Raw genomic sequence first — 26,857 nt, 5'->3', positions numbered from 1 at the left:
CTTGGGACAGTAATACCAACAAGAACAATTAGTTTAACTGTTGTTCACAATTGCTGTTTGTACTCAGTGGTTTCTGGTAGAAGCTGCAGGACCTTCCATTCCCACTCTTGCTAACAGTTTCAGTAATTGCCTACTAGGCACTGAAGGACAGACTCACCAAGGACTTTCAAAGCTCACATAACCTCCTTCAAATATAACTGAAATTATAGCTAGCAACTTCTAAAATAACTCACATCACTACCACCTCCAAAAACAGCTCTGGAACCATGTGGCCTTGTGGTTATGGCTCTTGGGTTGTGGTGGTGAAGTCAGAGATTCAAATCCCGTTATAGGGAGATAAAAAGCTTCAAAGAAAGTGAAACTGGTTTTGCCTTGATTAGGTGGAAATAATAACACCTCATTATGCTTACAACTGAAAACCTGAATTCATAGAAAAAAAATAAAGTACAATGCAGAATTCCGTATCACAAGAGATGCCCTGGGTGTGAAAGCATGTGGTTGCTATGAAGACAGCTCATGCCACTTGTCATGTCAGAGGGGGCTTGCTTCTCTTAGTACATAATATTGAGGTGTGGGATGATAAAAGTCAAGGTCTGAAGCCTTCACAGGCAACACAGATAGAGACTAGTAAGGTCCAGTCTATTTTTCAATGTACCTTTCGGCTGAGTGGCTGCTTCAGATAGGAAAGCTTTTGTTTCCTTACTACCTTAGAGCTGCCCAGAGCTCTCTCTCTAAGCGTTTAGACATTTGCAGCTGTGCAAGAATCCCGTGGTTGCTACACTGGAAATTATTATTGTACAATGATTAGTAAATGCAGATACAATAATAGGTCTATGATTTTACATTGTACAGGAATTACAATTAGAAGGAGCCAAATACAAACCAGTTTTATAAGCAGATGGCCTTAGCCTTCAGTATCAAAATTATCTGAACCTGGACTAAATGTAAATAGATTTCTGAGTTATTTGGCACAAGAAACATCTGGAAAGCTCTGACTTCCCCCTCAATATGCAGTATTTCACAAAGCCATTGTTGTCCTGCTGAGTTACTCCTATAGCAAATTGATATTTTTGGGGGCGTTGCAGAGCAATCCTTGAGAGAATTTCCTTCAAAAACTGGGCTGGGTCCTACATTGGCTTTAGGAGGGTCCTCCCTACCTGCCCAAAAGAAAGCCACCCCAAGACCCACTGAAACTCCAGCCTTGTGGTGTTACCTTTCAGATTTTGTATCTCTCACTGATACTGGAATTAATTTCCACTGTTTACCCAGGGTATGAGAGGCTTTTAACTTGAGAGTGAAGGTCAGGTTTAAGTCTCACTTCATTGTACACAGGATATAAATGTGAAGACATATGTCAAGTATGAAGTCTACCAAACTCTCTGCTACAGATGATAACAAGAGTCCATGGAGCTATTAATGCTAAGAATAGCTGTTACTGGATTATGAGGACATCTAGAAGTGGGTATGTCATGTTTTTCTGACTTATTTAGAAGATTCCAATGGGAAAACATGGAGATGATAACATGCATCAATGGTACATATTGTCTCTGCAGAAAAAATCCAAACCTGATTCCTTGGTGACAAGCTTGGCAGATTATTTCTTGAACTGCATTAAGTCTGCAGCAGAGACAGATCTGAAGCATTTACAGAAAGAGAACTGATGTTTCCATTGTTGGAATTCAGTGGATATCAAAGATGTCTTTGAATTTCTACAATTAGAAGGAGCCAAATAAAAACCAAATAATTTTCCAAGCAGATGGCCTTAGCCCTCAATACCAAAATTATCAAGTTCCCTACATAGTGGTTTTAAGATAGATGTTAATGGATCTTTGAGCAAGAAGCATTAGTGATCTGGACTACAGCAACATTTTAATTAAAAGTTGTACAATAACAGACTCAAAATGTAAACTTCAAAACATTTAAAGCCTAAATTACATGGGTTCAGAACTGGCACTGAGTATGTAATTTTTAACATTCCAGACTGCCTTCATTATAGTCTAAGAAGCCACAGAAATACCACCGTTACGAGCCAGGAATAGTTTGTCCTTTATTTGGAAACAGAATTACAGAGGGAGCTATTGGGAACTAAAGTTTAGTTCCTAAAGCAGGAGCAGGCTACAGTATTTTTATACACAACTGCAACCACAGACTTGCACTCATTCAAACATGCCGGACTAAACGGTGCCGGCTGTATAAATACTCAACACTAAGTTAAAACACAGGTTCTTTTTTATTTCGCCTTTGAAGTTTATCATGATATTTCTACTTTTTCAATATAATTTAAAGTCTAGATGTATATATATATATATATGTATATATGTATACTCATATATATGAGGTACCATACAAGGGTATGTAACAAGAGTACTAGTAACTTAAACCTACAAATTAAGACCATGGTTCTTCAGTAGTTTTGGAGAAAGGCTGATTCCTTTCTGCACATTGTTGATGGACACAAAGCTTGCTTTTATTGTGAACATCCACTTAAAATTACAAAGTAAATCCTTCTGGATTTGTTGTATTTTTTTTTTCCCAGTGAGTTACTCCACAACTGCATCATAATACTCATATAATCTTTTTTTCAGAAATTGGACTCACATAACTTGTTGGTATGCAAAATATGTAAGGCCCAATCTGTTCTGAATTACACCCATGCAAACTGTCGAAACTCTAAAGGGAGTTTAAAATATGCATGAGTAAGGAAAACAAATGGAGCCTCACTTGACAAAGTGCCTTGAGATCTTTAGAAGATTTTCTGGAGATCTTTATAAGATCACTGTACACTTTGTTACCTGTACCTTCCAGACAGGGATGGGTCCTGATTTTTAAACTGCTGTAGCCCAAAACAGGTTTTATCAATGCTTTTGATAAATGAAAATGATAAGAGTAGCAGATGCCCCACATTAATGTTCTAAACTCACTATAATTAATTAAAAGCTCTAAAATAAAAATATCCTAAATCTCATGGCTGGTCAGAAATCAACTGGTTTTGTTATACCAACAGCAGTAAATAAACTATAGACATGAAAGGACATTCTCAAAGTGTTTGGTTGCGATAATTCTGCCCAGGAAGCTGCTGAAGAGCACCACAGACTGGCTGCCCTCTCATTTGTTGTCTCTTTTCCCTTGTGTTGTTATAAAATCAGGGAAATTGATTTTGCTCCGTGACTTTGGTTGACTTGGATGATAGAGCTGCACTTCTAAAGCCTGCACTTTTAACATGCTTTACACACTGTTTTGGCTATTTTCAGATTGACTATTGAACCACAGTGGAAGTCTATGTATTCGAGATATTTTGGGTGATTGTGTAACTGGAAAAAACTGCCCTGATTTAAAGTATTTTTGGCCTACAAAATGGAAGTAAATAAGCAATTTTAGAGACTTACTGGAAAGTAATTGCTCCTGCAGGATGCTGGCTGTGCCAGGAACTCTGGCAGATGCACTGAACCCTCACTATTAAGCTTCAAAAAACTTTTTTTTTTTGATGCAAAGGATCAAAACCAAGGATATATAATCTAAAGTGTAAGCAACTTGGAAAGAACAGATGTGAAGGGAAATGCCTAAACATATGAATTGCATTAGAAGGGAATACAAAGGAAAACGCCTGGTAAAGTCCAGAGAGTCCTTGGCTTGTTGTGATGGGAAGCAGGAGCTGTGGTGGCAGTGAGGGTGTCTAGAGCTCAGAGTCTGGTCTGGGTGTGGAGCTGCTTGTGACACACAGACCTCCAGGGTTATCAGATGTGATCTTGGGCTGATCAAGAGCTTGGGCAGGAAGAACTGCTGATGACAATGACATGAGACAGAGCAGTAGCAAGAGAAGCACCTTGTTTTGGGTGACACTGAACTACTGGATTGCAACCCTTTGATAAGAACATTCTTTTCCTGCACTTCCATCTAGTGATTCATCGGTGACTAGGAAAGAGTCATAAAAGCACCACTGTCAGCTAATGTGTCATTAAAGGAAGTGTTCTGCTTGCTTTTTTCCTAAACAAGAAGTTAACAAAGTGTTATTTTCCCCTGCTCACACTGTAAACTGGCATTTCAAAGGCTGGAGTGACTTGCCTTTGCTGTTGCTTTACTTGCATCTCAAGGCTGTAATTGAATTCACCCAGGCTGGTTTGCAGGTCTTTACCATCAGTTCCCTCCATGGCTGCTCGATGGAAATCCCTGCTCTTACCTCCAGCAGCCTAAGAGTTGGTCAGAAAACCTCAAGGAGCCATGAACAGCCACATGCTCTGTAGGAAAGGACACAAGTAGCTTTGAAACTGAAAGAAAAGTTTTTCACCTGCAGAAAACCTTCGATATGTGTATGACCAACTCCCTCCGCCTGAGTATACTCTTTTTTTTTTTTTTTTTTTTTTTTTTTTTTTTTTTTTTTTAACCTATATTTGCTTGTGCTGCCCTGTCCCTCTATTTCCCAGACTGGGGCTATAGCACAGACGTAGTCTTTTGGCTGTGTAAATTTATCTTTGTAGATGCTTCTTTCCCAATCCAGCCCAAATGATCATGTTCAAAGAACTTTAGCTTTCCTGAGGCACCCAAAATAGTTCAATACACGATGACAACAGAAATAAAGGAATTTTAATGCTTCAGGATGTTTGACTTTGTCTTTAGGATTTGTATCTGTGTTCAATCAGTGCAGTAGCAGAGTAGTAAATCAACCATATCAGCACTAGCTCTCTGTTTACTCTGATCAATTCCCTTCTGAGACACACTGAGAGGAGAGAGAAAACCTTCCCAATTACAATAAAATGCCAGTGAAATGGTGAAATGTGCATGTCTCTCTGTTTTTCTATAGTGTCATAGATAGTGAGAGGTGCTGAATTCATTAATATTAGCGAAGATCCAGTTTCCTGGCTGACATTTGTAATTCATTTTTTGCTGTGTTTTAGAACAAGCATAGTGAAGTAATTGCATTCTGATTAAATGATATATATATATATTTATATATTTATAAGATAGGAGCTGTATTTACATGTACATACACATGTATATATAAATCCAAAGATTTTATCTGAAAGGGGCATGGAAGGAAGGCTACAACAGGAGAAAGGCCAGAGCCTGTGCAAAAAGAAGCTGTTTAGCCACAAGGCAGGTTTTCAAAATTGTTTCCATACATTTTTTAGGAAAAACAAACGCCCTTATTGTATAATAAATCCATGTTACACGTGTACTAATACACCAGAAACCATCACTAACTCAGTGTCACATGGCATAAAACAAGCACACCCCAGTTAAATCTCCCCAAACAGCCTGCCCAAAGCCCAAGCCTTAAAAAGGTGGAAAGAAAACCTGCAAGGTTCGAGTAGCTACCCCATGGATATAAATCTCATAAACTCTCTTGTCACAAGCTCATCTGGGTTGTTGTGTTTGACTGGGGTTTTGCTTACTAGCATCACCCCTCCAATGATGTGTTGGCTCAGCTGTGCTGTGGGAAGGGTTGTTTTGATGGGATGTGATGCCAACACGGTGCTTTTTCCATCTTGTCACTGCCTCTGGCTGTGTGGCAGCACTTCCTGAGTAATGAGCTTGTGGCAGCAGAGGAGCAGCTCAATTTTTCATCCCAGAAGCTTCTGCAAATGGATGATCCTGTAGAACACGAGTGCACATCTTCCAGGAGTCACTGCACCGGGGTTTTGGTGGCAGGAGGGAAACTGGCAGCTTTGGGTGTGTATCGAGTTGCTTCAGGGACAAGGTGCGGGCCCTAAACTGACTTTACATTTGTCTGTTTGGCCTAGAGCACCGCTGAGTTTTCAACTCCTCCACAATTTCATATCAACCGAACAAGTCGTTGGTAACCACCGAAACTCAACCCTCTATGAAAGCAATGGTTCCACAACCCTGAGCTGCTGAGCAGCAACAGATGTAGGGTTTGAACTGACATGGTATAAATTACAGTGACTATTAGCAATGCTCCTTTTTTGACCTTTGGAGCTGGTTTGGAGGGTGCAGCTATGGCCAGGGAAGACACTCCTGCAGAAGGACAGGACAGCTCTGCATGCCAGGCACTGAGACTTCTTGTCCCCATCTCCTGTTGGTTTTCTGAGAGCTCAAACAGTCTTTTTGACAGAAAAGCAATTTTTCAGACTCATTGTCATCTTTGAAACTGCAGCCTGAACACAAACAAGACTCATTGCATCTCACCAGTGGCCTTGCCTGTCTCCCTGAGCCCTCACCTTGTGCTATCACTGACACTGGTGTGCAAGGTGGGGAATGGACCTCTGGCCCTACAGGAGAGAGACAAACACAATTAGATTGAAATACGAATGACAAGTGGGCTCTTTAGGCAAGGACTGATTTTCTCTTTGGTGCTTGTTCACTCTGGGGTGCGGGGGAGGATTTGCATGCTTGGGACTTCTCGATACCACAGCATGAGACAGTGCCAATAAAATTACATAATTTAGGACAGGTCAGTACGGGAGCAATGGGTGATGTAACATCGTTGAAAGCAGCCGCGTGTCACCAAGAGTTGCAGCAACTCCCAGCAGACGTGATGGATTCTCCACAGGAAATGCAGGAGAAATTCTCTGGCCCCTCTGGTGTGGGTCAGATGGGGAGTCACAGTCCACTTCCAATTCTCTCTCCCCCTCCAAATTACTCTTGGCTCCTGCACTGGTGCAGCTGGTAAGGACATGCTGTGAGACAACCCCTATAGGCACTCTGGATTCTGAAATGTGCTGCTCAGTGAAGCAGTTAGTAGTTGTCATTCCCTCAAAAAAGTGCAGAAATAATATGTTAGAGTCAAAGTGAAGCCGGCCAAGGAATGAATGCCCTTGGGTGGAGATTAACGATGCTGTATTTGTTATATTAGGCAGGAGAGATCAGACAATTCTTTAAAATAAGCTACAGTAAACAAGCTGAGTAGCTGAGATCTTCAAATGTTTCATTACTGATGAGTTTTAACGTTTAAGAGCTTCTATCGTACAAATCTTGATAGAGGGAAAGATAAATGTGCTGTTTTTAGCATTTCACTACAAACATGGTGTTTGTGCCAACTGACACAATGATTAAATATGATCGTCTCTTCTGAGAAATGAGGAGAACTGTAACCGCACCGAGCTCTCCGCCGCCGATTTGAGATAAAAAGAGTCAAATCATGTGTGGTTTCCTTCAGACCAAGCTTGTGGTGTAGTGTTTCGTGAATGATGTTGTCCAAAGTCAAATAATCTGTTTTGCCCAAAGGTGTTTTTACAGAAGATTGCAATTTTTCTTTCACAGAATAATAGAAAAAGTTAATCTATCCTTTGCACCATACTCAGTGATGGCTCTTTGTTAGTGCAGAAGTTCAATGTACAGTGTGTGATGTATTATCTGCCCAATTCTTTCATTCTAACAATAACCTCAAAACAAGCTGAATATATGGTGGGTTTTTGTAATAAAATCTAAAATTCAGGCCATTTTCCCACCACTGTGCCCTAGCCTCTGTGCCTGCTCTTCCTGAGTGGTGCCCCAACCACCCTGAGATGGGCTCAGCCCAGTTTCATGGAGCACTGATGGGTGCTGTTTTACACAGAAAATGAAAAGCAGCTGTTTCTTTCTTTTCAAGAGTATCAAAAAAACCAAGAAGACAGTTCCCTCCCTGTGTGGACCAAAGGCTCCTTCAGCCCTCTCACTTTCAGCCACGCTGGTAGCAATAGTTCTCTGCCTTTCTCTGAGGAGGTTTCCACTTATTTCACTGTTGCTGTTTCAGGCCCATGGGAATTAGCTACAACTGTTCTTCCCCTGTTACATACCAGATAAAGCAGTGGTGGAGCCACCAAAAAACCCAGAGAAGCAAATAGTTGCAGCCCAAGACACCTCAGCACCCTGAGGGTGCTACACACTGTGCTTTGCAGCTTCTCGAAGCCCTGCAGAAGGCTTGGTTTGCTCACCCTGCTCATGAGCCAAGTGCAGCTGTACTCATGCTTCCTTCACCACCAGCTCTGATACCTCACTGGTACCTCCACTCCAGTTACAAGCAGCCCCTTTTGCCAGGCTTCACCAAGATATGAATCTTTGCTTGGCACAGCTCAGTCATGGCCCATTCCCCAAGCTCCAGCAGGTGTATCCCAAGTCCTTTAAGCTCTGCTTTATAGGACATGGGCTTTATAGGACATCGGCTCAGGCAGTGCCTGCTGTCCCAATAACCTTCTGGACACTGCCAAGAATGGGATCTTAAAGGAGATTAATTGTGACTGACAATTGTGATTCATCATGACTGACCTGCTAATTCCTCCTGTGCCCCGAGATGGTCCTGAACCTACAATGTGATATTTAAACCTTTCCTCTGTTGATGCAGCTTTAATGGCTCTGAACCAAGACTATTGCTGATGGGCTCTACCAGGAGGCACCATTTAATGTTGGGCGACAAAACAGCAGGCTGAGAGCCTCCCTTCAGAACTGCACTATGGATGTGTGGAAAAGCAGCTGTAACATTTATTTTCTCTCTCACTCTGTGGCTATGGGGAGAGGAGATGGTCAGGAGCCAGGAGATGTGAGGCCAACATCCCCCACACAAGCAGCAAGCCAGCAGCTTCTAACTGATATGATAAAGGACAGGGGAACCAATGGCCTGGAGGGAAAAGGGAAAAATACCTTGTGCTCAGTCTGAAAAATGAGGCAGCATTCTCAGTTGTGGGTGTGGATGGAGGGGCAGGGAGCAGAACATTTTTGGTGTACCAGCTGCCCAACAAGGTAGAATGGGACAAACCATGTGCCACTGTACTTTCCCACACCTCTGGCTTTCCCTGTGCCCCCGTGCAGCCAGCACTCTCACCCAGGATTCATGCAGGAACGTGGGTGAGAGGTTCTCCGAGAGCAGAAATAATCCTGCACCCAGCCCAGCCTCCCTCCGTGCTGTGCTATGCCTTGACTCAGCGTGTGGCAAGTCACAGCTGGGGATGTCCCATGGCACCTGCAGGAAACTTGAACTAAGTGTGGAGGTGGTGTGTTGTGAAGGCAAGGGCTTTGATGAGCTCAACAGGGGGAAAAACTTCTAGGAAGGATTACACTGAGGTTCTGGAGGTGAGGAGCTCCTGCCATCCTTGAAAGCATCACCTGCAGGGTCCACACCTAAGGACAGGACCCATGGCAGCAGCTCTGGGGCTGCAGTTTTTGGAAGAGGTGCGTTTTTTGGTGGAAGTTCCCTCCCACTCTCCACAGAGGACTCTGAGCTCTCCCCTGCATCAATTCGATCAGAAAATGCTTGCACACAAACACATGGTCTCCTAGAAGCAAACTCTTCTAGCTTGACTTTGCTTTAACTTCCAGGCATTGCAGCTGCTGTTTCTTTCTCTGCTGAATTCACATTCTCACCCCAATAAAAAAATAATCTTGTATTTCCTACAAAATAATTTCACTTCATTAATCTGAATCCCTCTGGCTTTACTGTCACAGCATACTGCTTGGAAAAGTGAAAGCTGCTTCAGTGCTGCTGCCTCAGAGAGTTTGGGCAGTCCAACACTTCAGTCAGGAAGACCAAAGTGTTCCCTCCTTCCCACAACCTCCACCAGCATGTTGCAAGAGTGAGCAAGAGGGAGGAAAAAAGCTCTTAGTGCCATCACCTATGACTGTGTCACCCCTCCAAAATAATGCTTGTCAGCATCAGCCCCTGATATTTTGGGTATTTGACACAAAACATGGGAGATAAGTTTGCATGGGACATAATTTTGCACTGCAGTTGTGAGCCTTCAAGTGCTGCACCTCCTGGTTCTGGGTTTGCTTGGAGATGTTAGGATGTTTTGAGGCAGGCATCAGTGTGGACCAAATAAAGCTTCCTTGGCCAGCTAATCACAATTAGCTGGTCACAATGGGCCTGCAATTTCTAGCTTATATTGGTTTTTTAGGGTGTACTCTATAGATCAAATTTGAAAGAAAATCCTGACTTTTCTCATTGTAGAAAATTCTCAGTTTTATTGGTTACCAAATGATCCTTTTGTCCATATTTACCAAAAAATTTACTCTATAAAAGATATCTTTGATTTCTGATGTCAAGAGACATTTAAGAAAAATTGTAATAAGAGTGGAAGTTAGAAAATCTGGCTGTGTGAGGTCTCTAAGAGCAACATGCAATACTGCATTAACACTTGTGTAGCACTGATTATTCTGAAGGATCAAAATGACCCTCAAGTTATTAGAATTTCTCATTATGCACTTCTTATGAAAAAATTGGGCAATCCCCATGGTGTGGGTTTGATGTTGTACTTTCTCCTTCTTGGTAGTACAGTTACTTTGGATGAAAACAGTGAGGACAGCTGTGGAAAAACCCTCTCCAGCTTTATCAAATGGGCCAAGTGAGGCTTGCTATAATCAGCGACTGGTGTAATTCCATATGCAATATTAATTGCAATATTGGCCCCCTTTCAACAGAGCTCTTACAGCTCCTTGAAACACTATTTACTCTGATATAACACTAGCTATACATGTTACTGCACTTTTTTTTTGCTATTAACTGTGTGAGACAGAAGGGCTGTTCTGCTCAAGACCTGGATCATGCAGAATGCTGCTCTATTCAGAGCCCAAATATAACATTTTATCATCGAGTTAATCTGAAATTTGCTTGGATAGAGCTCAATCTTGCACCATAGAAGTCTATGAGTATTTAATGAAAGCTAAACATGGCCTGCATTGATATGATTTATGGATTTGTTGTTTATATGCTAAAGGCTTCTTTACAAGGCTTATATCACCATATTAATTCCTTTAAACATGTCCATCTGCACTCAAATAATAAAAATACACATATGGACTGTAATGAAATACCATCCTGAAACATGCAGGGCAAGAAATTCGTGCTGCAACTATAGCAACTACTAAATAGCAAAGCACACTGATTTCTGACATGAACCTGTTCCTAATGTCCAAGAGACACTGTGTGCTGTGAGCTTTATATACCAGTTCCCAAAATATCCGAGTCCTGATAGGATGAGAAAATACTGTCATGTTCTTGCACCAGGCCAATTACAAAGCTGTAGTTCCTGTGCTGGTAAAGATGTTTCCTGTTGATAACACAACAGGACAACATAGCACTTAGCTGCTAATGTTATCTGGAACCCTTGTGACCTCTTGGAAACTTTAACAATTGTAGAGTCCACAACACATAGAAGCCTCTCCTCTTGTGCTTTTGTTTGAATAAATAAGCAAGAAAGAAAATAAACACTTGTTCTGCAGCCATGTGCTCATTATTGGCGGGGAGTAATTAGAGGTGGCTGAAACATAGAGGAGAGCTCAGCTCAAGGAGCAACAGGTTCCTACCTCTGATGCAGGGCAGCGCTTGACTGATAAGTCCTTTTCTAAACAAATACAGAGCAAAGGTGGAATTCTACACTGTAATATTTTTTTTCATTTAAAACATACTCCTTTTCAACTTATGGACTGCTGTTTTGTTTGAAGATGAAAAAGCAGATTTCATTTGTTTATAATGTCAGCATTTCTGAACAATCCTCCTTCATTATCCTTCCCTGAAGCTTTTCCCTCAACTTTTTTACTGAAATTTCTTCAAATCATTCCTGTCTGTGAAGTTTTGTCCCATTTCCTTGGCCAGACAGCAGCAGTGACAGGTACAGCTTGGAGCAGCATTCCTGGAGTTTTAAGAAAGGACTTCTTGAAAAAATACTCAAATTCAGCTGTGGTTTATGTCATCTCTCAGTAAATGCCTGTTCTAGCACCCCTTTGAGATCTTCTGCACCCACCACCCAATAGATATTTGCCAGCCCACAAAGCCCTTCTGTAAAACCCCCCTAAATCTTGATAATACAGGAAACCCAGTGCCCCTACTTGCTCCTGGACTTTGTGGGATAGTTGAATTCTTTGCTCTCTGCTGGGGAGGAGCCAGCAGCTTCTATGATGTCTTTACTCAAAGTGTAAGAATCCAGAGCAAGATTTGCCCTCTTTCTGATTTGGAGCAACACCCAGTTCTCATCAGTGCAATCCAGTCTGTCCATAAAGAATCACTCTGCAAAGCTTTCCCTGAAATCCAACAGGTACATCAGTGACTTATAACCCAGTGGCTTGAAGATCCATGAATAACACATGGATGGATTTACCCTGTGTACTTGATCTCCCTAGATAGTCTTCTATCCTTCAAATCAATGGTGCAACGACCATGCTGCCTCAGATGGTCAAGAAATTCTCACGAGGTATAGGACATTTCTTGAGAGGACCAAAAAGCACTTTTTCCCTAATTTAGTAGAAAAAATATATTTAGAACCTCATAATTGAATATTTGGGCTTCAGTTTAGTAGAAAGAGTGAGTCCTTGCAATGGTCTTTTTAACCGCCCTTTGCCTTCACCTACACCTGCCCAATTGGAATAGCAAAGGTAAACCTAGTCAGCATTCTCCTTGTTCCATTGTTTTTCCTGCTGGAAAGAAGCAGCAGAACTTCTTGCAGTGGTTTCCTTTGAGTAGTGCTTATTCACAGCAAGTCACAGTGGGAGTGGGTTGGGAGGCAGAGTTCATTCATTTTTGTAGCATAACATAGAGCAGATTGTGTTTGGATTTCACTAGATATTTGTTGTTTTATGTTTCTTTGCTTTATATTGGAAAAAGGCCTGCAACAAAACTTTGATCCAAGGTACAAATCCACAGCCAAGATTTGAAATAAGCCTACGAAACTTTCTGCAGAATGGGCTGTAGCCCAGCATACTCACTCCAAGAGTGTCTTGTTCTTTCATGGTATTGATCATTTGATGCAGGCCTGTTTCTCTTTATTTATTTTGACCATCAGCCTGCAAACGACTTGGAAGCTCCATGACCTAGTTCATCATTTGTTGAGAGTAACTCAGAGTAATTCTACCTACAGCAAAATGAAATTCATTGACACAAAGCTGCAACTGTCAGGGCAGGACATAAGGGCATGCAGTGTCAAGAAGGAATGAAATGAGAAGAGAGAGGTTTATAAGCTGGGCATAATTTCTGATGTTAAACTCAAAATTATCCAATTTTTCCCTAATATCCAATCTAAACCTTGTCTTTGTCAGTGTAATGCCATTCTCCCTTGTCCTATCAGTCCAGGCTCTCAAAATGGTCCTCTTTCCAGCTTTCTTGTTGGGCTCCCTTCAGATACTGGGAGGTCACAGTTAGGTCACCCCCAAAGACTTTCTTCCCACTTCTCTCAGCCTTTCCTCATAGGAGAGCTGCTCCATTCCTCTGATCATCTTGGTGGCCTCCTCTGGATTTGTTCCGACAGGTCCATGTCCTCCTGCCCTGGAGCCCCCAAAGATAAAAAGTTATCCCAGGATTATCACTAATTCCCAAATGTACAATAGCTACAAAAGGGAACCTCCTGCATCTGCATGCAAGCTTCAACTGTGCTTTCACAAATGTTGAGTCAAGACAATGTGCTGTAACTACAGGAGAAACTAGTTTTATCTGTGTGTAGGGAGATCATGACTTAGAGCACACATTGAATTGCACAAGTTCTGTGGAAAAAAGTTTTATAATTGTTTGTTTACATTTTGATTTCTCCTGTAGCAATAAATACATTGTTGCATAGTTAATTACCATGGCAATTAAGATTATTCATATTGTCCCTTAACTTTGCTATTTCATGCTGTTTCTGCAAGGCCATCAACCCTCACCATGCCAGGGCTGCTGAAATTACAACAGCAGTGGGTGTCAACCACAGAGGGGAAAAAAAGCACTGAACATATTGCAACACTGCATTTGGCACAAGATAAGGACAGAGGTGCCAAGGTTTAGCCTTTTTATTTTCACAGAATAAAGTCAGAAATAAACAGGTGCAATCTCCTAACCAGAGGCAAATCCATTCCAGATAGTCTCATGACCTCTCTAAGTGTAAGGATGTTTCATAGACAAACCAGCTCAGACTAGAATTGGGAAGCAAATATAAGCAGTCCAAACAGTATTCCAGCAGAAAAAGATGCCAAGAAAGAAGGAAGAGTAGGAAAACCTTAAAAAAACACTCAACGAAAGACTCTCTTCAGCTGGAAGACTGAGGTGGAATGAAACTTTTCTAAGGCACCCATTTCACGTGATTGGGAAGTAGGTTCTGGCTTAATTTATTGAGACAAAACCAGTTTTCTCTAGAGCTAATCAATTGTGTGGGGGTGAATAGGTCCTGTTTCTTTCATATTATATCACAGAGAAGCTTTCAGCTGAGGTTTGTGTCCCAGACACGTCCAGCACCAATGTACAACACTGTGTAGCTACTCCTGGGGTGCTGCACCGGATCATCCCATCCCTTGGCACCAATCCCTCTACTGCACTTTGCAGGAGCACCAGTATCAGCCACATGAGAGAAAAAGAAAGAAAAAACAATGTTAAAACTATCTAGCTAAATTGAGAAGTTACTTAACTCAAAAATCACACTGCATAAGGCTTAAAAAAAAATTTTGATAACATGTTTTGGGTGGTTTTTAATGCACTCAGAGTCACTAAAACAGCTGTGCCTTCCAAATCAAAGCACGTTTGGTACATACCGTTCCCGCAGCTCTCACCGGTCCCCGCTGGGGAGCGGCGTGCTCGGAATGCCATCTACCGGCAGAGCCGGCCAGGGAGGGCAGCGGCACAGAAGCGCTGGTTTGTAGCTCTCCCTCATTGTAAGAAAGCCGAGAGCAGTTACACACACGCACTCCCACAGGAAATAAAACTACTCGAACAGAGAACGCTGCTGACGCACCTGGAGAGACAGTTATCTAATCAAGGAGCAATTAAATTGTGCGCAACGAAGTGACAGATCTGCGTGCCTGGGGAGAGACAGGGAATGTTTCTTGCTGCAAGGATCTCCAGCCAGTTGGAAACGCAACTACGAAACCACAGCGGGCTGAAAACACAGATTACACACTTCACTGCGATTTGAAACATGCAAATTGTCTTTTAAAAAGTCTTTTGTATTAGGGACTTAGCTATAACATGGTGGCAAACCAAGACATTACATTTACCACATTAAGCAGAAAACACACTTCAGTGAGATAAGATTTAGCAGTGGTCTAAACTGCAGGGAAACTTGCAGGGAAAAAAATTACTCAAGGATCACAGACTAGTTTGTGTTGGAAGAGTTATTACACCCTATCTCATTCTAAACAGCACACTTTCCACTATCCCAGGGTGCTTCAAGCCCTGTCTGACCTGGCCTTCAACAGTCCCAGGGCTACAAATGCAGCCACAACTCCTCTGGGCAACCTGTGCCAGGGCCACCCTACTCTCAGGGAAGTTTCTTCTCAGTGTCCCATCCAAACCCGGCCTCCTCGTATGAGATCAAGTGTTGGAAGATCATCCCTTGTTTCTGTCTTCCTGCCTGTGCAGCTACAGAGTCACCCCCACTGTAACAATGAATGGATGAAAAGAAGCGAGGGCATTTCGCTTTCCGAGCACCAATTTTATAGTGCATGGGTAGATTTTGCAGAGAATAGAAAAGCAAAAGTTTTTTCAGAACTTGGTAAATAAATCAGGAATATCAGTATTTCCTGCTTTTATACAGTTCTGTTCCACTTACCCAGGCCTCACTTTAGAAGAGCCAAGCATACTCTTAGATTAGAGACTACTACCTGGTGGAGATCAAACTGACAAAGAAACAGGCAAAGCACAACTGATTCAAAGAGGACTTTTTGCTCTTTATTACCTTCTGGACAAGCATGGCTGATGCCCCATCATCAAAGCAGTTAAACTGCAGCAAAATAGGAGAAAACATGGTTCTGGTCTGCAAGATCTAAACTTCAAGATGAAAACAAAGCTACAGAGAGTCACATTTTACAGGCATAATTAGAGCAAACACTCAGAAAAATAAAATCAGCAGAAAGTGATTTGTCAACCAGTTACAGTTTTAATATAAAAAGTTTTAGTCCAGTCATAAGCTTAATTGTTCAAATGAAAATGAGTAGTGGAACTGAAATCTTGAACAAGATTATTTAGTTTCAACATCAAGCTTGTTGGGTGAAAAACAAGAGTCAGAATACACCTGTCCACACCCATGGCTGCAGAAAACTTGGTGTCTAGTTGTTGCCAAACACCACCAGACATTAGATTTCCTGAGGCATATCTTCTGCGCTGTCACAGCAGCTGCAGCTTGAGTGAATTTAGCTGATTTTTGGCTAATTGTACACACAAGTGTATCTATATACAGTCTACAAGGATTCAGTGAGGATAGTGACTGAAATACCTTCTCACTCTTTGTGGACACTCCTGGACTCTCTCACCAGTGGAGAATTTTGCACAGTGTTTTATCACATCACATCTGCAGACACAGATATTTAGGTTTTGATGGTTTAAGTTTAGCACCTCTCAGGAGTACTAAATTCAACCCAAAACTTCCAAAAGTTGTGTAAAGAAAATACTGATAACGGTCACAATTTTCCTGAAAAAAACCCTCACCAAACCCCAAAATAACTATGTACACCCATGCCAATCGTAGCTTCTCAGAAAAAAAATGAATAGGCATGTAAAAAAAAGTAACACCTTTAAGAATAACATTGTGAACTGTTATTCATTCTGCCAGGAAGATACAGTAATAGCTGTTTACAAACAGAAAAGACTGAGAAAGAAAACATTTCTCCTTAGGGCAAACTATAGCAAAAAAGGGGAAGTATTTGCCCTAAATTAACACAAAAGGCAAGCTGGAAGAAAGATGGCAACTGTACTTTTGTCTGCCTCTCCTTATACACTAACTTCCAGGAAGAGCTTGGCATATATTACTATCTGGAAAAATAATAATAAACTCCCAATTTTCCTACCAAATTACTTAATACCTAATCTAAGGCTTTATGCTTGCATATTAAAATTGAAAACTTGTTTGATGAACATAAATTTAAAAAAGCAAATACTGGTCCATTGGCAGAGGGTTTCCAGGCCCTGGGGTGTCACAAGTTTGGAACTCTTTCATCGGCATTTCGACTGACTGGAGCCAGCAATCCTTCTTCCAGAAACTCTCCCACAGACACTTACTCCTGTCATCTCTTGTTCTCAGTTACCTCAGTCTTTAACAAATCCCTATTTTTGTTTCCAAATCTTTCACTTGAAGCTTGTTCTTTCAGATTAATTCCTTTGAAACCATGCAAAAAAAGCTAACAGTATTTTTTGACTTCAGATAATTTCAACTCATATTCTGCAGTTTTTTTACGTTAACAGAGCTATGAATGAGTTAAGGCACCCAAATGCCCAGAAAAAAAAAAAATAAATACCTTGGGCTAAATACAACAACATGTTTAGCAGTCATTTAATTGCACAATCCTCTCCCTAATTTGTAGCACAATGCTGCCAATGTCTTTAGGGACCCTAAAATAAAATACTAGAAACTCTTTGACTGTAATGGACAAGACATTCCCAAGGTTCATTCTGGATTCCTGGCTCCTCAATGTAACTGCTACTCCTAATGTAATTAGCATTTAGCAGCAAGATCAGCATGTTCTAAGAATGAAATAAATATCCACACAATCAATACTAATGGTTCAAAAGCTCAGACACATTATTGAAATCAATAAACTTCCAATCTTTCTTCTGTCAATCCAAGATTGCAGAAATGAGACCCTTGGCAACAACATTCACAGCTCTCAGAACCACAGAAGCTTCTACAAATGAATTCTAGGCCTGAAGGTTTGTTGTCTGTGGTGCCTGTAAGGTGTTTTACTGCGTTCGGAGCTGGTAATCTGTAAAGGGGATAAAAACAACAAAGACCCAATTTTAGTAATTTGTCTTATTAAAAGGAGTAAAGCAGAGCAGCAAGTTGGGATAGAGTGATAAAATGCATTCTTATACTAATATATACTAATACAAGAATATGTAAATATAAAAAAAAAACACTGAGAGGGGGAATAGCCTTCAACTGAAGGAGGGATGGGTTAGATGGGATATTAGGAATAAATTCTTTCCTGTGAGAGGGGTGAGGCCCTGGCCCAGGTTGCCCAGGGAAGTCATGGCTGCCCCATCCCTGGAGGGTCCAAGGCCAGGTTGGATAGGGCTGGGAGCAGCCCGGGATAATGGAAGGTGTCCTTGCCCAAGGCAGAAGCAGAATGAGATGAGCTTTAAGGTCCTGTCCCACCCAAACCAGTCTGGGATTCAACAGTTCTAAAAAATAAACTTAAATATTTGCTTAGAATGGCTATGAGAATGAGCTCTAAAGAGATAAAGGCAATTGTGAGCAATCATGCTTAAATGCCAGAAAAAAATTAATTGAAAAAACAGAAACAAAAACAAGAGTGAAAAACAAACTAACTAAAAAAAACACCACCAAAAAGAACAAAATACACAACCAAAATGACAACAACAGTACCACCACAGCAACAAAAACCCCAATGAAACCAAAGCCCACCATTTTTTCCTGCTAAAAATCTAGAATTTTGTACTAGCAGTGTCTTATACAATTTAAAGCTGGCAAAATGATGTGTGAGCATACTGCTAATTATGTGTTTGGTAAATTTAAAAACAATTCCAGCTCAATCAGAAAATACTTGAACAGCATTACCACTCTACCCCATTGGGCCTTTCATTAGGACACCAAAAAGAGGACTAGAAAAGAAACAGTGTAGCTTAACCTAGTGTACATGTAAACCAGGTAGGTCCATAGTCAAAAATATGAGCTTCAATTTGTAGGTGTATTGTGGAGAAATACAATATTCCCTCCATCTCACCTCCATTCTGGGTGATGTACCGGACCCACGGCAAAGCCTGGTAGCCACTCTTTTCAATTATCTTTAAGTAACGAACCTGGAAAGAAAGATCTGTAAGATATAAAGTCTCCCATGTTGGCCAAGCAGCGTTTAGCAAAAAGAAAAGCAAAAAACCCAACCCTTTATGGATAAAAATCTGTCTTTTGGATAAAACCGAACAGGAATCATCAAGAGGAGAAACACCTCACGTGTTAGGGCCCAGCACGTGAATTTATCAGTATTTCTGTTTTCAGTCACTAACCTGGATTCCTGAAGTGGTGAAATATGGAATCTCAAACTTTACACTAATGGGAGGTTTTCCTTCCTTGTCTTCAGCTTCAACACTTGGAAGTCCAAAGTGAGCTCTCATCAGGTATTCTTTTCCACCCTACCCAAAAGGGACAATATTTTTTTCTTGAAACAAAAAAAACCCCAATGAACTAGCAATGATACAAGTAGTTTTCTTAATGTCAAACTGCTGAACTCCACTATTTATTCCAGCTCTTCTCCGGGGCTTCAGAGTGAAGTAAAATATGTTTGTTTTTTTTTTAAATCTTTTTTTTTTTTTTTTTTAATGCAGATCCAGCCTGAGGTATAATTTTCTTCTAGCCTCATACTCAATAATTCAGATTAAACAGTGACACACAGCTGCACTATTGCACCATTAGCAGTGGATAGAGCTCATGCTCATGGAACCACCCAAGAAGCAGAGCCTGACGAAACTCAAACAGCTGCTGCTAAAGCCAGGCCAAGGATTACACTACCAAGAGACATGATTCAAAAATCTGCCCTCTACTTGGGTTCTGAAAAAATATCCAAGTGAACCAAATATAAACAACATCTATTAGAAAGTTTCAATTTTTCATGCATGGAAAAAGAGGAAGAGTCCACTGCTGCTTGTCTGACACTGATGGAATTTACTTTAGGCAGAGTCTAAATGTGATTGAAATATTAGTGTTAAGTAATTATTACACTCTCAGTGGTAAGAGTGAAAACTAACACTCACTGGAAAAGATTTAATGGACCAGACAATTTCACTGTTCTCTGGAACCCATTTGACACTTCCAACAGTGGTTTTAAACTTTGGCGAGTCTGCATCATTTGGAACTGGGATGTGAATCTCCACATTGTTGGCAGTTGATCTACGCTTAAACTGACTCTTCGCCTAAAGAAGAAAATATAAAGCAGAGAAGCAGGGTCTAAGTATTTCCATGGTGTTGCCAAGCTCAGAGAGCTATGTGACACACAGCTCCCCTCCACCCCAACCTGCCTCCTGAGAACCAGAACTGCAACTGAGATCATAACTTAAAAATGAAATCTTCAAAGGTATCTAAATTCCACAGAAATACTGAATACTTGCACAAAAATGCATATACTGTTCATCAAGCTTTGAAAGCAAACAAAAGAAGACTAAAATTACCCATAATTATTTAAGGATGTCTGACCTTGATCATGTACTCGATGCGGCTGTGGGAATGTTTCTCAATCACAGACTCAATCCAGATCAAGGGTTTTACCTGGTGGTGAAAAAAACACATCACAGCTCTAAGTTTTACTCTGACAAAGTCACTAAAATGTTGCTTTCCCATTAAACTACACTCAGTATGTGAACCACACAGAAAATGCAGCCTGGGATGTTCAAAATGACACAACTGTAGTTTTATGAGAAATAATTATACAAGTGAGCAAGCACTGATATACCAATGAGCAAATGTACAAGAATTATAGGCTTAAAAATGTATGTCTCAGATTAATTCCTAAAAAAAAAACCACTTGGAATGGAAAATATTTGATAGTTTAACATCCTAGGGACTGAATTATTTCTTTGTTATAGACCTTTTCTAGATTGAATTTTTGACTTTTCTGAAATGAAGGCCATCTTTATCACCATGGCTGGCATACTCCAATAAAACTACGTGACATAAACACTGTTGTTGACATGCACAATGACTTGTTATACACTGACATTATGCAATTACATAAAAAACATAGCTACAGTATTTCAAAAAGTTTCAAGAGTAGTTGAAAATACAGAGACTTATTGCTAAGTTAAGTCTAAACTTTCTTCTTTATTCAGAACCAGCAAGCACCGGGTTTTGTTATTAACAGTTGACTTGAACACCCATGTGCTGCCCATGTTTTAAGAAAAACAAATGAAGGGAAAGCCATTCTGGCTACGATCTAAACCATTCTCATTTTAAAAAGGCATACATCTCGACTCACGTGGGTATTGAGACGATATGACATGAGCTCAAACTCTCCATCAGGTGGAATGAAGGAGATTGTCCTGTCATTTTCAAAGCGAGACAGACGAACACACTGGTGAAACTTCACATCTTCCAGTTCTACTGATTTACTTTTCCCACCTAGCAGAAAACACACAGGTCACACAAACTATGGTCCAAGTCTCACCACATCTGCTGCCTGTTGAAATTCCTCCCTTTTAGCCAACTTTTTAGGACTGCGGCAGTGACTGTCCCCTTGTGCTGGGCACTGCTGAGGCACCTCAAATCTTGGGATCAGCTTTGGGCCCCTCCCAACAAGGAAAACATTGAGGGCCTGGAGTGTGTCCAGAAAAAGAAATTGAACTGGGGAAGGGGCTGGAGCACCAGGAACAGCTAAGGGAGCGAGGGGGACTTATCCTGGAGAAAAAGAGGCACAGGGGGAGTCTTTTCGCTCTCCACAACTCCCTGAAAGGAGGATGAAACCAGGTGGAGGTCAGGCTCTGCTCCCAGGCAACATGGGACAGGACAAGAGGAAATGGCCTCAAGTTGTGCCAGTGGAGGTTTAGGTTGTATTTTGGGAAAATTTATTCACTGAAAGGATAGTCATGCATCGTCACAGGCTGCCCAGGGCACTGGTGGAGTCACCACCCCCAGAAGTGTTCAAAAGGCCTGTGGATATGGCACCTGGGGACATGGGTTACTGGTGAACACGGTGTTGGTCAGCAGCTGGACTCATGATTTTAGAGGGCTTTTCCAACCTTCATGATTCTACGATTACAATGCTACCCAAGCATCTCAAGACTCCAGATAGCATCTGTCATGATTACCATGATACTTCAACACTCACGGCCTGTATTATCAAAGAGAACTTTGTCATTCAATCCAAGGCGCAGCTCTGGCATTCCTGAGAGGAAGACTCTCATTTTAATGGATCCAACTATCTCACTCCGTAACACGTTTCCATTGGCACTGACCTGAACAAAGATGAAGAGGAAGGTAAGACATCACTGATGTGGCACCTTGTGACATCAAGAAACACTGCCACCCTATGCCCATGCCCTGGGTTTTCTTGGATGTGCTTCTTATGAGGAATTGATCCAGGAGAATGAATTAGATCAGAGATGTGAAGGGACACAGAGGAGGAAAGGACATATGCAAAAATCAGCAATAGACACAATTAAAGCCTTATTTGTACTGGATTTCCTTGGGGGAACTTGATTACATTGCTTTGAGTATCACAGCACACCATCTACAGTCAGACTTTTTATTGCAGGTTTTCATACAAAAAGCCCTTTTTAACACTTCCTACTACAATTCTCACAGAAAAGTTAAAGTACAAGGTACCCACCAAAAGGTTAACAGACTCTATGACATCCAGGAACACCTCATTTTTCCTGTATTTTATCCCTTCTGATCTCCATGAAACAGCATTTGTAACAGTGGCAGGTGGGCGTGGGGCTCCAGTTTCAAGTTTGTGGCCTTCCTGAGTGATGTACCTTCACAACCATAGAATTGGCATGGAAAAGAAAAAGAAAATTAATATTTTTGATAATTAAAACACATCAAAACTTTTTTTTTTTTTTTTTTTTTTTTTCCCAATGGAAAAAGGCTCAAAACATTCCAAGGGCTTTGTCGCTGTAAGTGATGCAGAGTGATACTTACTCTTGTAAAATTTTACTATCAGTGGTTTGTGGATAACCAAAATCCATAAGCTCATCTAACAACTCATAAATAATAACAAAATTATCCCTAATGCTCTCTTCTTCCAACTCCTTGAAATATTCAGAAAAAACCTGAAATGCAACAACAGGAGGGAGAGGGAGAAGAAGGACATTAACTGAGGAAGCACAGCACATGCAGAAGGTATTCTTGCATCTAAAATAGTAATCTTCTGAAGTTCCAACCCAAACCCCATACTTTCCAAATGGCTCCCAATTCTGCTCACATCAGCCTCAGGAAACCCACCATGATTAAAACAGATACAGAGAATTCGAGAAGAAGCAATTACGAAAAATATTTATTCTGGAGAAAATATTTTTCACATCAGGTACAGATGAACCAAACTCTACATGAGGCACCATGACACATGCACCAATTCACAATCTCCTCCTGGTGCTCAGGTCTTGTGTAACTGCTTACAGCACTGTGCCCCATCCTCTGCCTACATCAGCTACAAAACATCAGTGCCCTTATTAGTGGTTAAGAAGACAGAAAATTATTCTACAGAATAATCAAATATGAAAATGCTATTATCGAAGTTTATAAAAATGTGAAAGCTCTATGCACTTCTATTTAGACAAAAAAGAACACAAAGGTTGTTTATGAAATATACTCACCTGAACTACTTTATATAAAAATGAAAACACCAGTGATACACAAGCATTTTTTTTAGAAGTTGCAACAACTGATAAAGGATGTTCAGGAATGTGCATTTAAAGAAAGTTTACTAAGTGCATTTTAAAAAGCCTGATTTTAAGCAATTAGAGTTGCCTAGAAGAATTATGTGTTAACTATTTAACAGCACCTATGATCTAAGGAGATATGAAGATAAACATTCAAGAAGTCATTAAGTAGAGTGAAATTTAGAAACACTTTTCTGGACCCTATGATGCTGGTCCATACACACTATGTAAAGCGTAAAAAAAACTTATCTAATATAACCAACTTCAATGAATATAGCCTCTTGATGCCACTTCACCCATTCTCCAACTTTCATTCTGACATTAAAAAAAGAAACAAACCAGAAACACTTAGCATGTCAACACATGTAGCATAAAGGATACGGTACAGGTTGTTATGTTTAATCCACATGAAACGAACTCCTCCGTGTGCTAGGATAGGAGAAAGGGTCCCCTCTTCTTCTTTTTCCATAAGGATTGGCATAAAATGTTCCACCTCTGACATGTCCACATCTCCACGGTAATTCCGACAGATCAGAACCTATAAAGAAAGTAACCAAATCCTTGTTTATTCTCTTTCACTTGTTTTTTCTCTTTCATGCAAGACACAAATGCTTGAAAGGCCTCTATAAAGTCATCCAGCTTCCCTCGAGCCTCTCTGCATTTATGAGTGCAAATCACAATGCCAAAATACTCTGCCGATTAGAACGCAAACGCTAATATTTAATGAGAAAGTCATGAATCAGTATTTTCCAGACCTATCCTTCTCCTATTACTGCTCACGCTCTAACAGTGATTTTACGACAGGAAAACGGGCAACTTCTCTGAGGCAAAGCAGCTACAATAACGGCAGAGATTAATTATCCTGGGAATGCCGCCCCACTCAGCATCTCTACCGGCGAGGGGCTACGGGCCACAACTCCCCTGTTCCCGCTCGGCTAATTCGGAGCTGGCAGCGAGGCGGTGCCCGGAAGGGGAACGCAGTCCCCGCAGCCCTTACAGAGGCAGAGGAACCCCCAGCTCCGCGCCGGCCCCGCTGAAACCCCGCGGCCGGGCCTCACCTTCCCCTTCAGGTCCAGCACATAGACGGCGCTGGCCGACATCGCCCCGGCCGGGCCGCGTCCCGCGCGCCTTCCGCTTCCGCGGGAAGTGACGCCACGAGCCGGAACCAGCGGCTGCGCGCAGCGATACGCGCGGCGCAGGGTGCGGCACTTCCGGCAGACGGAGGACGTTATATAGTCCCGCTGGCCGGTCCCCGAGCACTGGCACAGCCCCCGGGGCGGGCTGAGGAGCCCAGCCTGAGGTGGCGCCCCGGACACACTGAGCGTCCAGGGCCTAACGACGCCCGCGGCGGAACCCAGTAGAACAAAATATCGATTTAACTGGCGCGTTAGGATGTCGAACATCAAGATAAACGTCATCCCTCAAAGGGGTTAAGAATGGTAAAGGCGGGTTTGGTGCTTCACAAAAAAAACACCTCCACACAAACTTTGCTCAGCACACCACCCCGATTTTATAACAGCACCATAAAAGGGATGAAAGTAGCGTTTTAATAAGTTACATCGGAGTTACAAGTTGCAGCAGACCCCTCTGAAAGAGCTCAAGATAGAAATGATACTGTTTTCCACAAAAATTGGATCCAGTACTCGAAATACGGCAAGCCAGTAATTACACACTCGAGAGACACACTGATTATTTATTTCAGAGCTGCACAAGCCTGGGTGCTCGGTGGGTTTCCAGAAATTCAGCACATCAGCTATCCAAACTCGGACATCACTTATGGCTTGTTGGCTGCTTTTTATTTCATGGATTAAGCCTCCCTCCTTGCTGATTAGGCTTGAAAATATACAAAGATCAAATATCACATGTCCTTTCATCAGACAATTTTACATATTTCAAATTTTGCAACATAGCCTCTGACAGAGCTTGATAGAAAGTAATTATACAATTCACATAACTTACAAGAGAAACTTAAACTGTGAGACTGTCAGACCCTTCACTTTAAAAAGGGAGAACTGTTAGAACCAAGGAAATAAAGGAATGCTTTCCATCTGGCTCACAGCAATTAATTTTGGCCTTAATCTCACTGTAAACACTAAAAAACCCCATCCTTCTGCACTGACGTAAACCAGAGCTCCTCAGCCCAGAGGAGACATTGCTGGATGCCTGGTTTTAAAAAACAAGACTATAAAATAAGACAATATAAAGTCATAAAAGTTCAGATGTATTAGACAATATGGAGAAAAGACAGATTTACACGGCAACCCTGCTTGATACAAACAAAACACAACTCCAGCTCCAGAGCCGTGAAAAGCAGCCCAGTCATTTAGTCCAGCTGACTTTGGGAATGTCGTAATGCTCAGTCAGAGTATCCAAGTGCCTGTTGAAGTCCTAGGGGAGGGAAAGAGAAAGAAAACGGGTGCTGACATCACCAAGTTGAACCACAAGACCCCTGCGTCCCTGCTTGTATCTCATAAGGTGAAACAGTTCCTTCAGCCCAATAATAAACACACGCGGGCCTGAGGAACTAAGGATGGTTTTGCTCACCTCCACTCGCTGCTTGTGGGTTTTCGAGGCTTTCTTCAGGATTCGCTCCATTTGCTGCAGGAGACACAGAAAGGGCCGGTCACTCCCGGCACTCGCAGGCCCCTCAGCGGCTGCACTCGAGGGGTGACGGGGGTTTTTAAAGCCTTACCCGCTTCTCCTGCATCTTCTCGTAGGCCACCTGCGCCGGGGTCCGCTTGTCCAGCCCGCGCTTCTTCTCCTCCTCCTGCTTCTTGCTGCTCACGATCTGCTCCAGGATCTGGGCCTTTTCTTTCGCCTTCTTCTTCTTCCTGTGGGGAGCCTCTGGTCAGCGCTCAGCCCTGGGCTGTGTGTACCCCCCTCGCCCACCTTTCTCCCGTCCCCTCCTCCCCGTCCCCCGTTTTCCCCCGGTTCCCCCAGACCCCACTCACCTCTTGCCGGCCCCCAGGGCCCCCCCGCTGCCCTTCAGCCGCAGGGGACCGCGCTGCACCGCCTCGTAATCCGCCATGGCGGAACGGCCGCGCCCGCGCCCCCTGCCGGCACCGCCGCAACCGGCCGGGAACCGCGCTCGAGCCCCGCCCGGCCCCTCCGCGAGGGCAACCGGCCGTGAGCCCACTGCAGGGGATCTCCGTGAGGGGAAGCGGCCGTGAGCCCACTGCAGGGGATCTCCGTGAGGGGAAGCGGCCGTGAGCCCACTCCGGAGGATCTCCGTGAGGGGAACCGGCCGTGAGCCCACTCCAGGGGATCTCCGTGAGGGGAACCGGCCGTGAGCCCACTGCAGGGGATCTCCGTGAGGGGAAGCGGCAGTGAGCCCACTCCGGGGGATCTCCGTAAGGGGAAGCGGCCGTGAGCCCACTCCGGGGGATCTCCGTGAGGGGAACCGGCCGTGAGCCCACTCCGGGGGATCTCCGTGAGGGGAACCGGCCGTGAGCCCACTCCGGGGGATCTCCGTGAGGGGAACCGGCAGTGAGCCCACTCCGGGGGATCTCCGTGAGGGGAACCGGCCGTGAGCCCACTCCGGGGGATCTCCGTGAGGGGAACCGGCCGTGAGCCCACTCCGGAGGATCTCCGTGAGGGGAAGCGGCCGTGAGCCCACTCCAGGGGATCTCCGTGAGGGGAAGTGGCAGTGAG

General features: G+C 42.6%; 2 protein-coding genes and 1 long non-coding RNA gene across 3 annotated transcripts; all 3 read right to left on the bottom strand.

Moving 5' to 3' along the window:
* Nucleotides 1–13,637: 13,637 nt before the first annotated feature.
* Nucleotides 13,638–14,916, bottom strand: LOC136371805 (uncharacterized). Its single transcript, XR_010745404.1, has 2 exons — nucleotides 14,419–14,916; nucleotides 13,638–14,199 (listed from the first exon to the last, which is right to left on the bottom strand). It is a non-coding gene; the product is annotated as an uncharacterized lncRNA (long non-coding RNA).
* Nucleotides 14,917–15,531: 615 nt separating this feature from the next.
* AP1M1 (adaptor related protein complex 1 subunit mu 1) lies at nucleotides 15,532–24,409 on the bottom strand. Its single transcript, XM_066336082.1, has 12 exons — nucleotides 24,265–24,409; nucleotides 23,588–23,744; nucleotides 23,141–23,208; nucleotides 22,467–22,597; nucleotides 22,153–22,300; nucleotides 21,652–21,778; nucleotides 20,803–20,945; nucleotides 20,025–20,096; nucleotides 19,586–19,744; nucleotides 18,842–18,967; nucleotides 18,562–18,637; nucleotides 15,532–17,580 (listed from the first exon to the last, which is right to left on the bottom strand). The coding sequence occupies exons 1-12, from the start codon at nucleotides 24,304–24,306 to the stop codon at nucleotides 17,558–17,560; spliced, it is 1,272 nt and encodes a 423-aa protein (XP_066192179.1). The 5' UTR covers nucleotides 24,307–24,409; the 3' UTR covers nucleotides 15,532–17,557.
* A 462-nt stretch (nucleotides 24,410–24,871) lies between these two features.
* On the bottom strand, nucleotides 24,872–26,310 carry FAM32A (family with sequence similarity 32 member A). The gene is made up of 4 exons (XM_066336081.1): nucleotides 26,158–26,310; nucleotides 25,899–26,037; nucleotides 25,751–25,804; nucleotides 24,872–25,594 (listed from the first exon to the last, which is right to left on the bottom strand). The coding sequence occupies exons 1-4, from the start codon at nucleotides 26,232–26,234 to the stop codon at nucleotides 25,526–25,528; spliced, it is 339 nt and encodes a 112-aa protein (XP_066192178.1). The 5' UTR covers nucleotides 26,235–26,310; the 3' UTR covers nucleotides 24,872–25,525.
* Between the last annotated feature and the right edge of the window lie 547 nt (nucleotides 26,311–26,857).

The sequence above is a fragment of the Sylvia atricapilla genome, chromosome 26 (genome assembly GCF_009819655.1).
Source record: "Sylvia atricapilla isolate bSylAtr1 chromosome 26, bSylAtr1.pri, whole genome shotgun sequence".
In the NCBI taxonomy this organism is placed as follows: Eukaryota; Metazoa; Chordata; class Aves; order Passeriformes; family Sylviidae; genus Sylvia; species Sylvia atricapilla.
Note: the sequence above shows the minus strand (reverse complement) of the source record. Positions and strands in the feature narration are given on the sequence as shown.

Excerpts from the sequence above, each read along its gene's own strand:
- AP1M1 (XM_066336082.1), bottom strand. The coding sequence starts at position 24,306 with ATGTCGGCCAGCGCCGTCTATGTGCTGGACCTGAAGGGGAAG. Across the intron at positions 19,745-20,024 it reads GCATCGAGTACATGATCAAG|GCGAAGAGTCAGTTTAAGCG; the intron begins GTCAGACATCCT and ends TTTCTTCTTTAG. Across the intron at positions 18,968-19,585 it reads GGTCCATTAAATCTTTTCCA|GGTGGAAAAGAATACCTGAT; the intron begins GTGAGTGTTAGT and ends CCTTTTGGGTAG.
- FAM32A (XM_066336081.1), bottom strand. The coding sequence starts at position 26,234 with ATGGCGGATTACGAGGCGGTGCAGCGCGGTCCCCTGCGGCTGAAGGGC. Across the intron at positions 26,038-26,157 it reads GCCCTGGGGGCCGGCAAGAG|GAAGAAGAAGAAGGCGAAAG; the intron begins GTGAGTGGGGTC and ends GGCTCCCCACAG. Across the intron at positions 25,595-25,750 it reads CCCACAAGCAGCGAGTGGAG|GACTTCAACAGGCACTTGGA; the intron begins GTGAGCAAAACC and ends TCCCTCCCCTAG.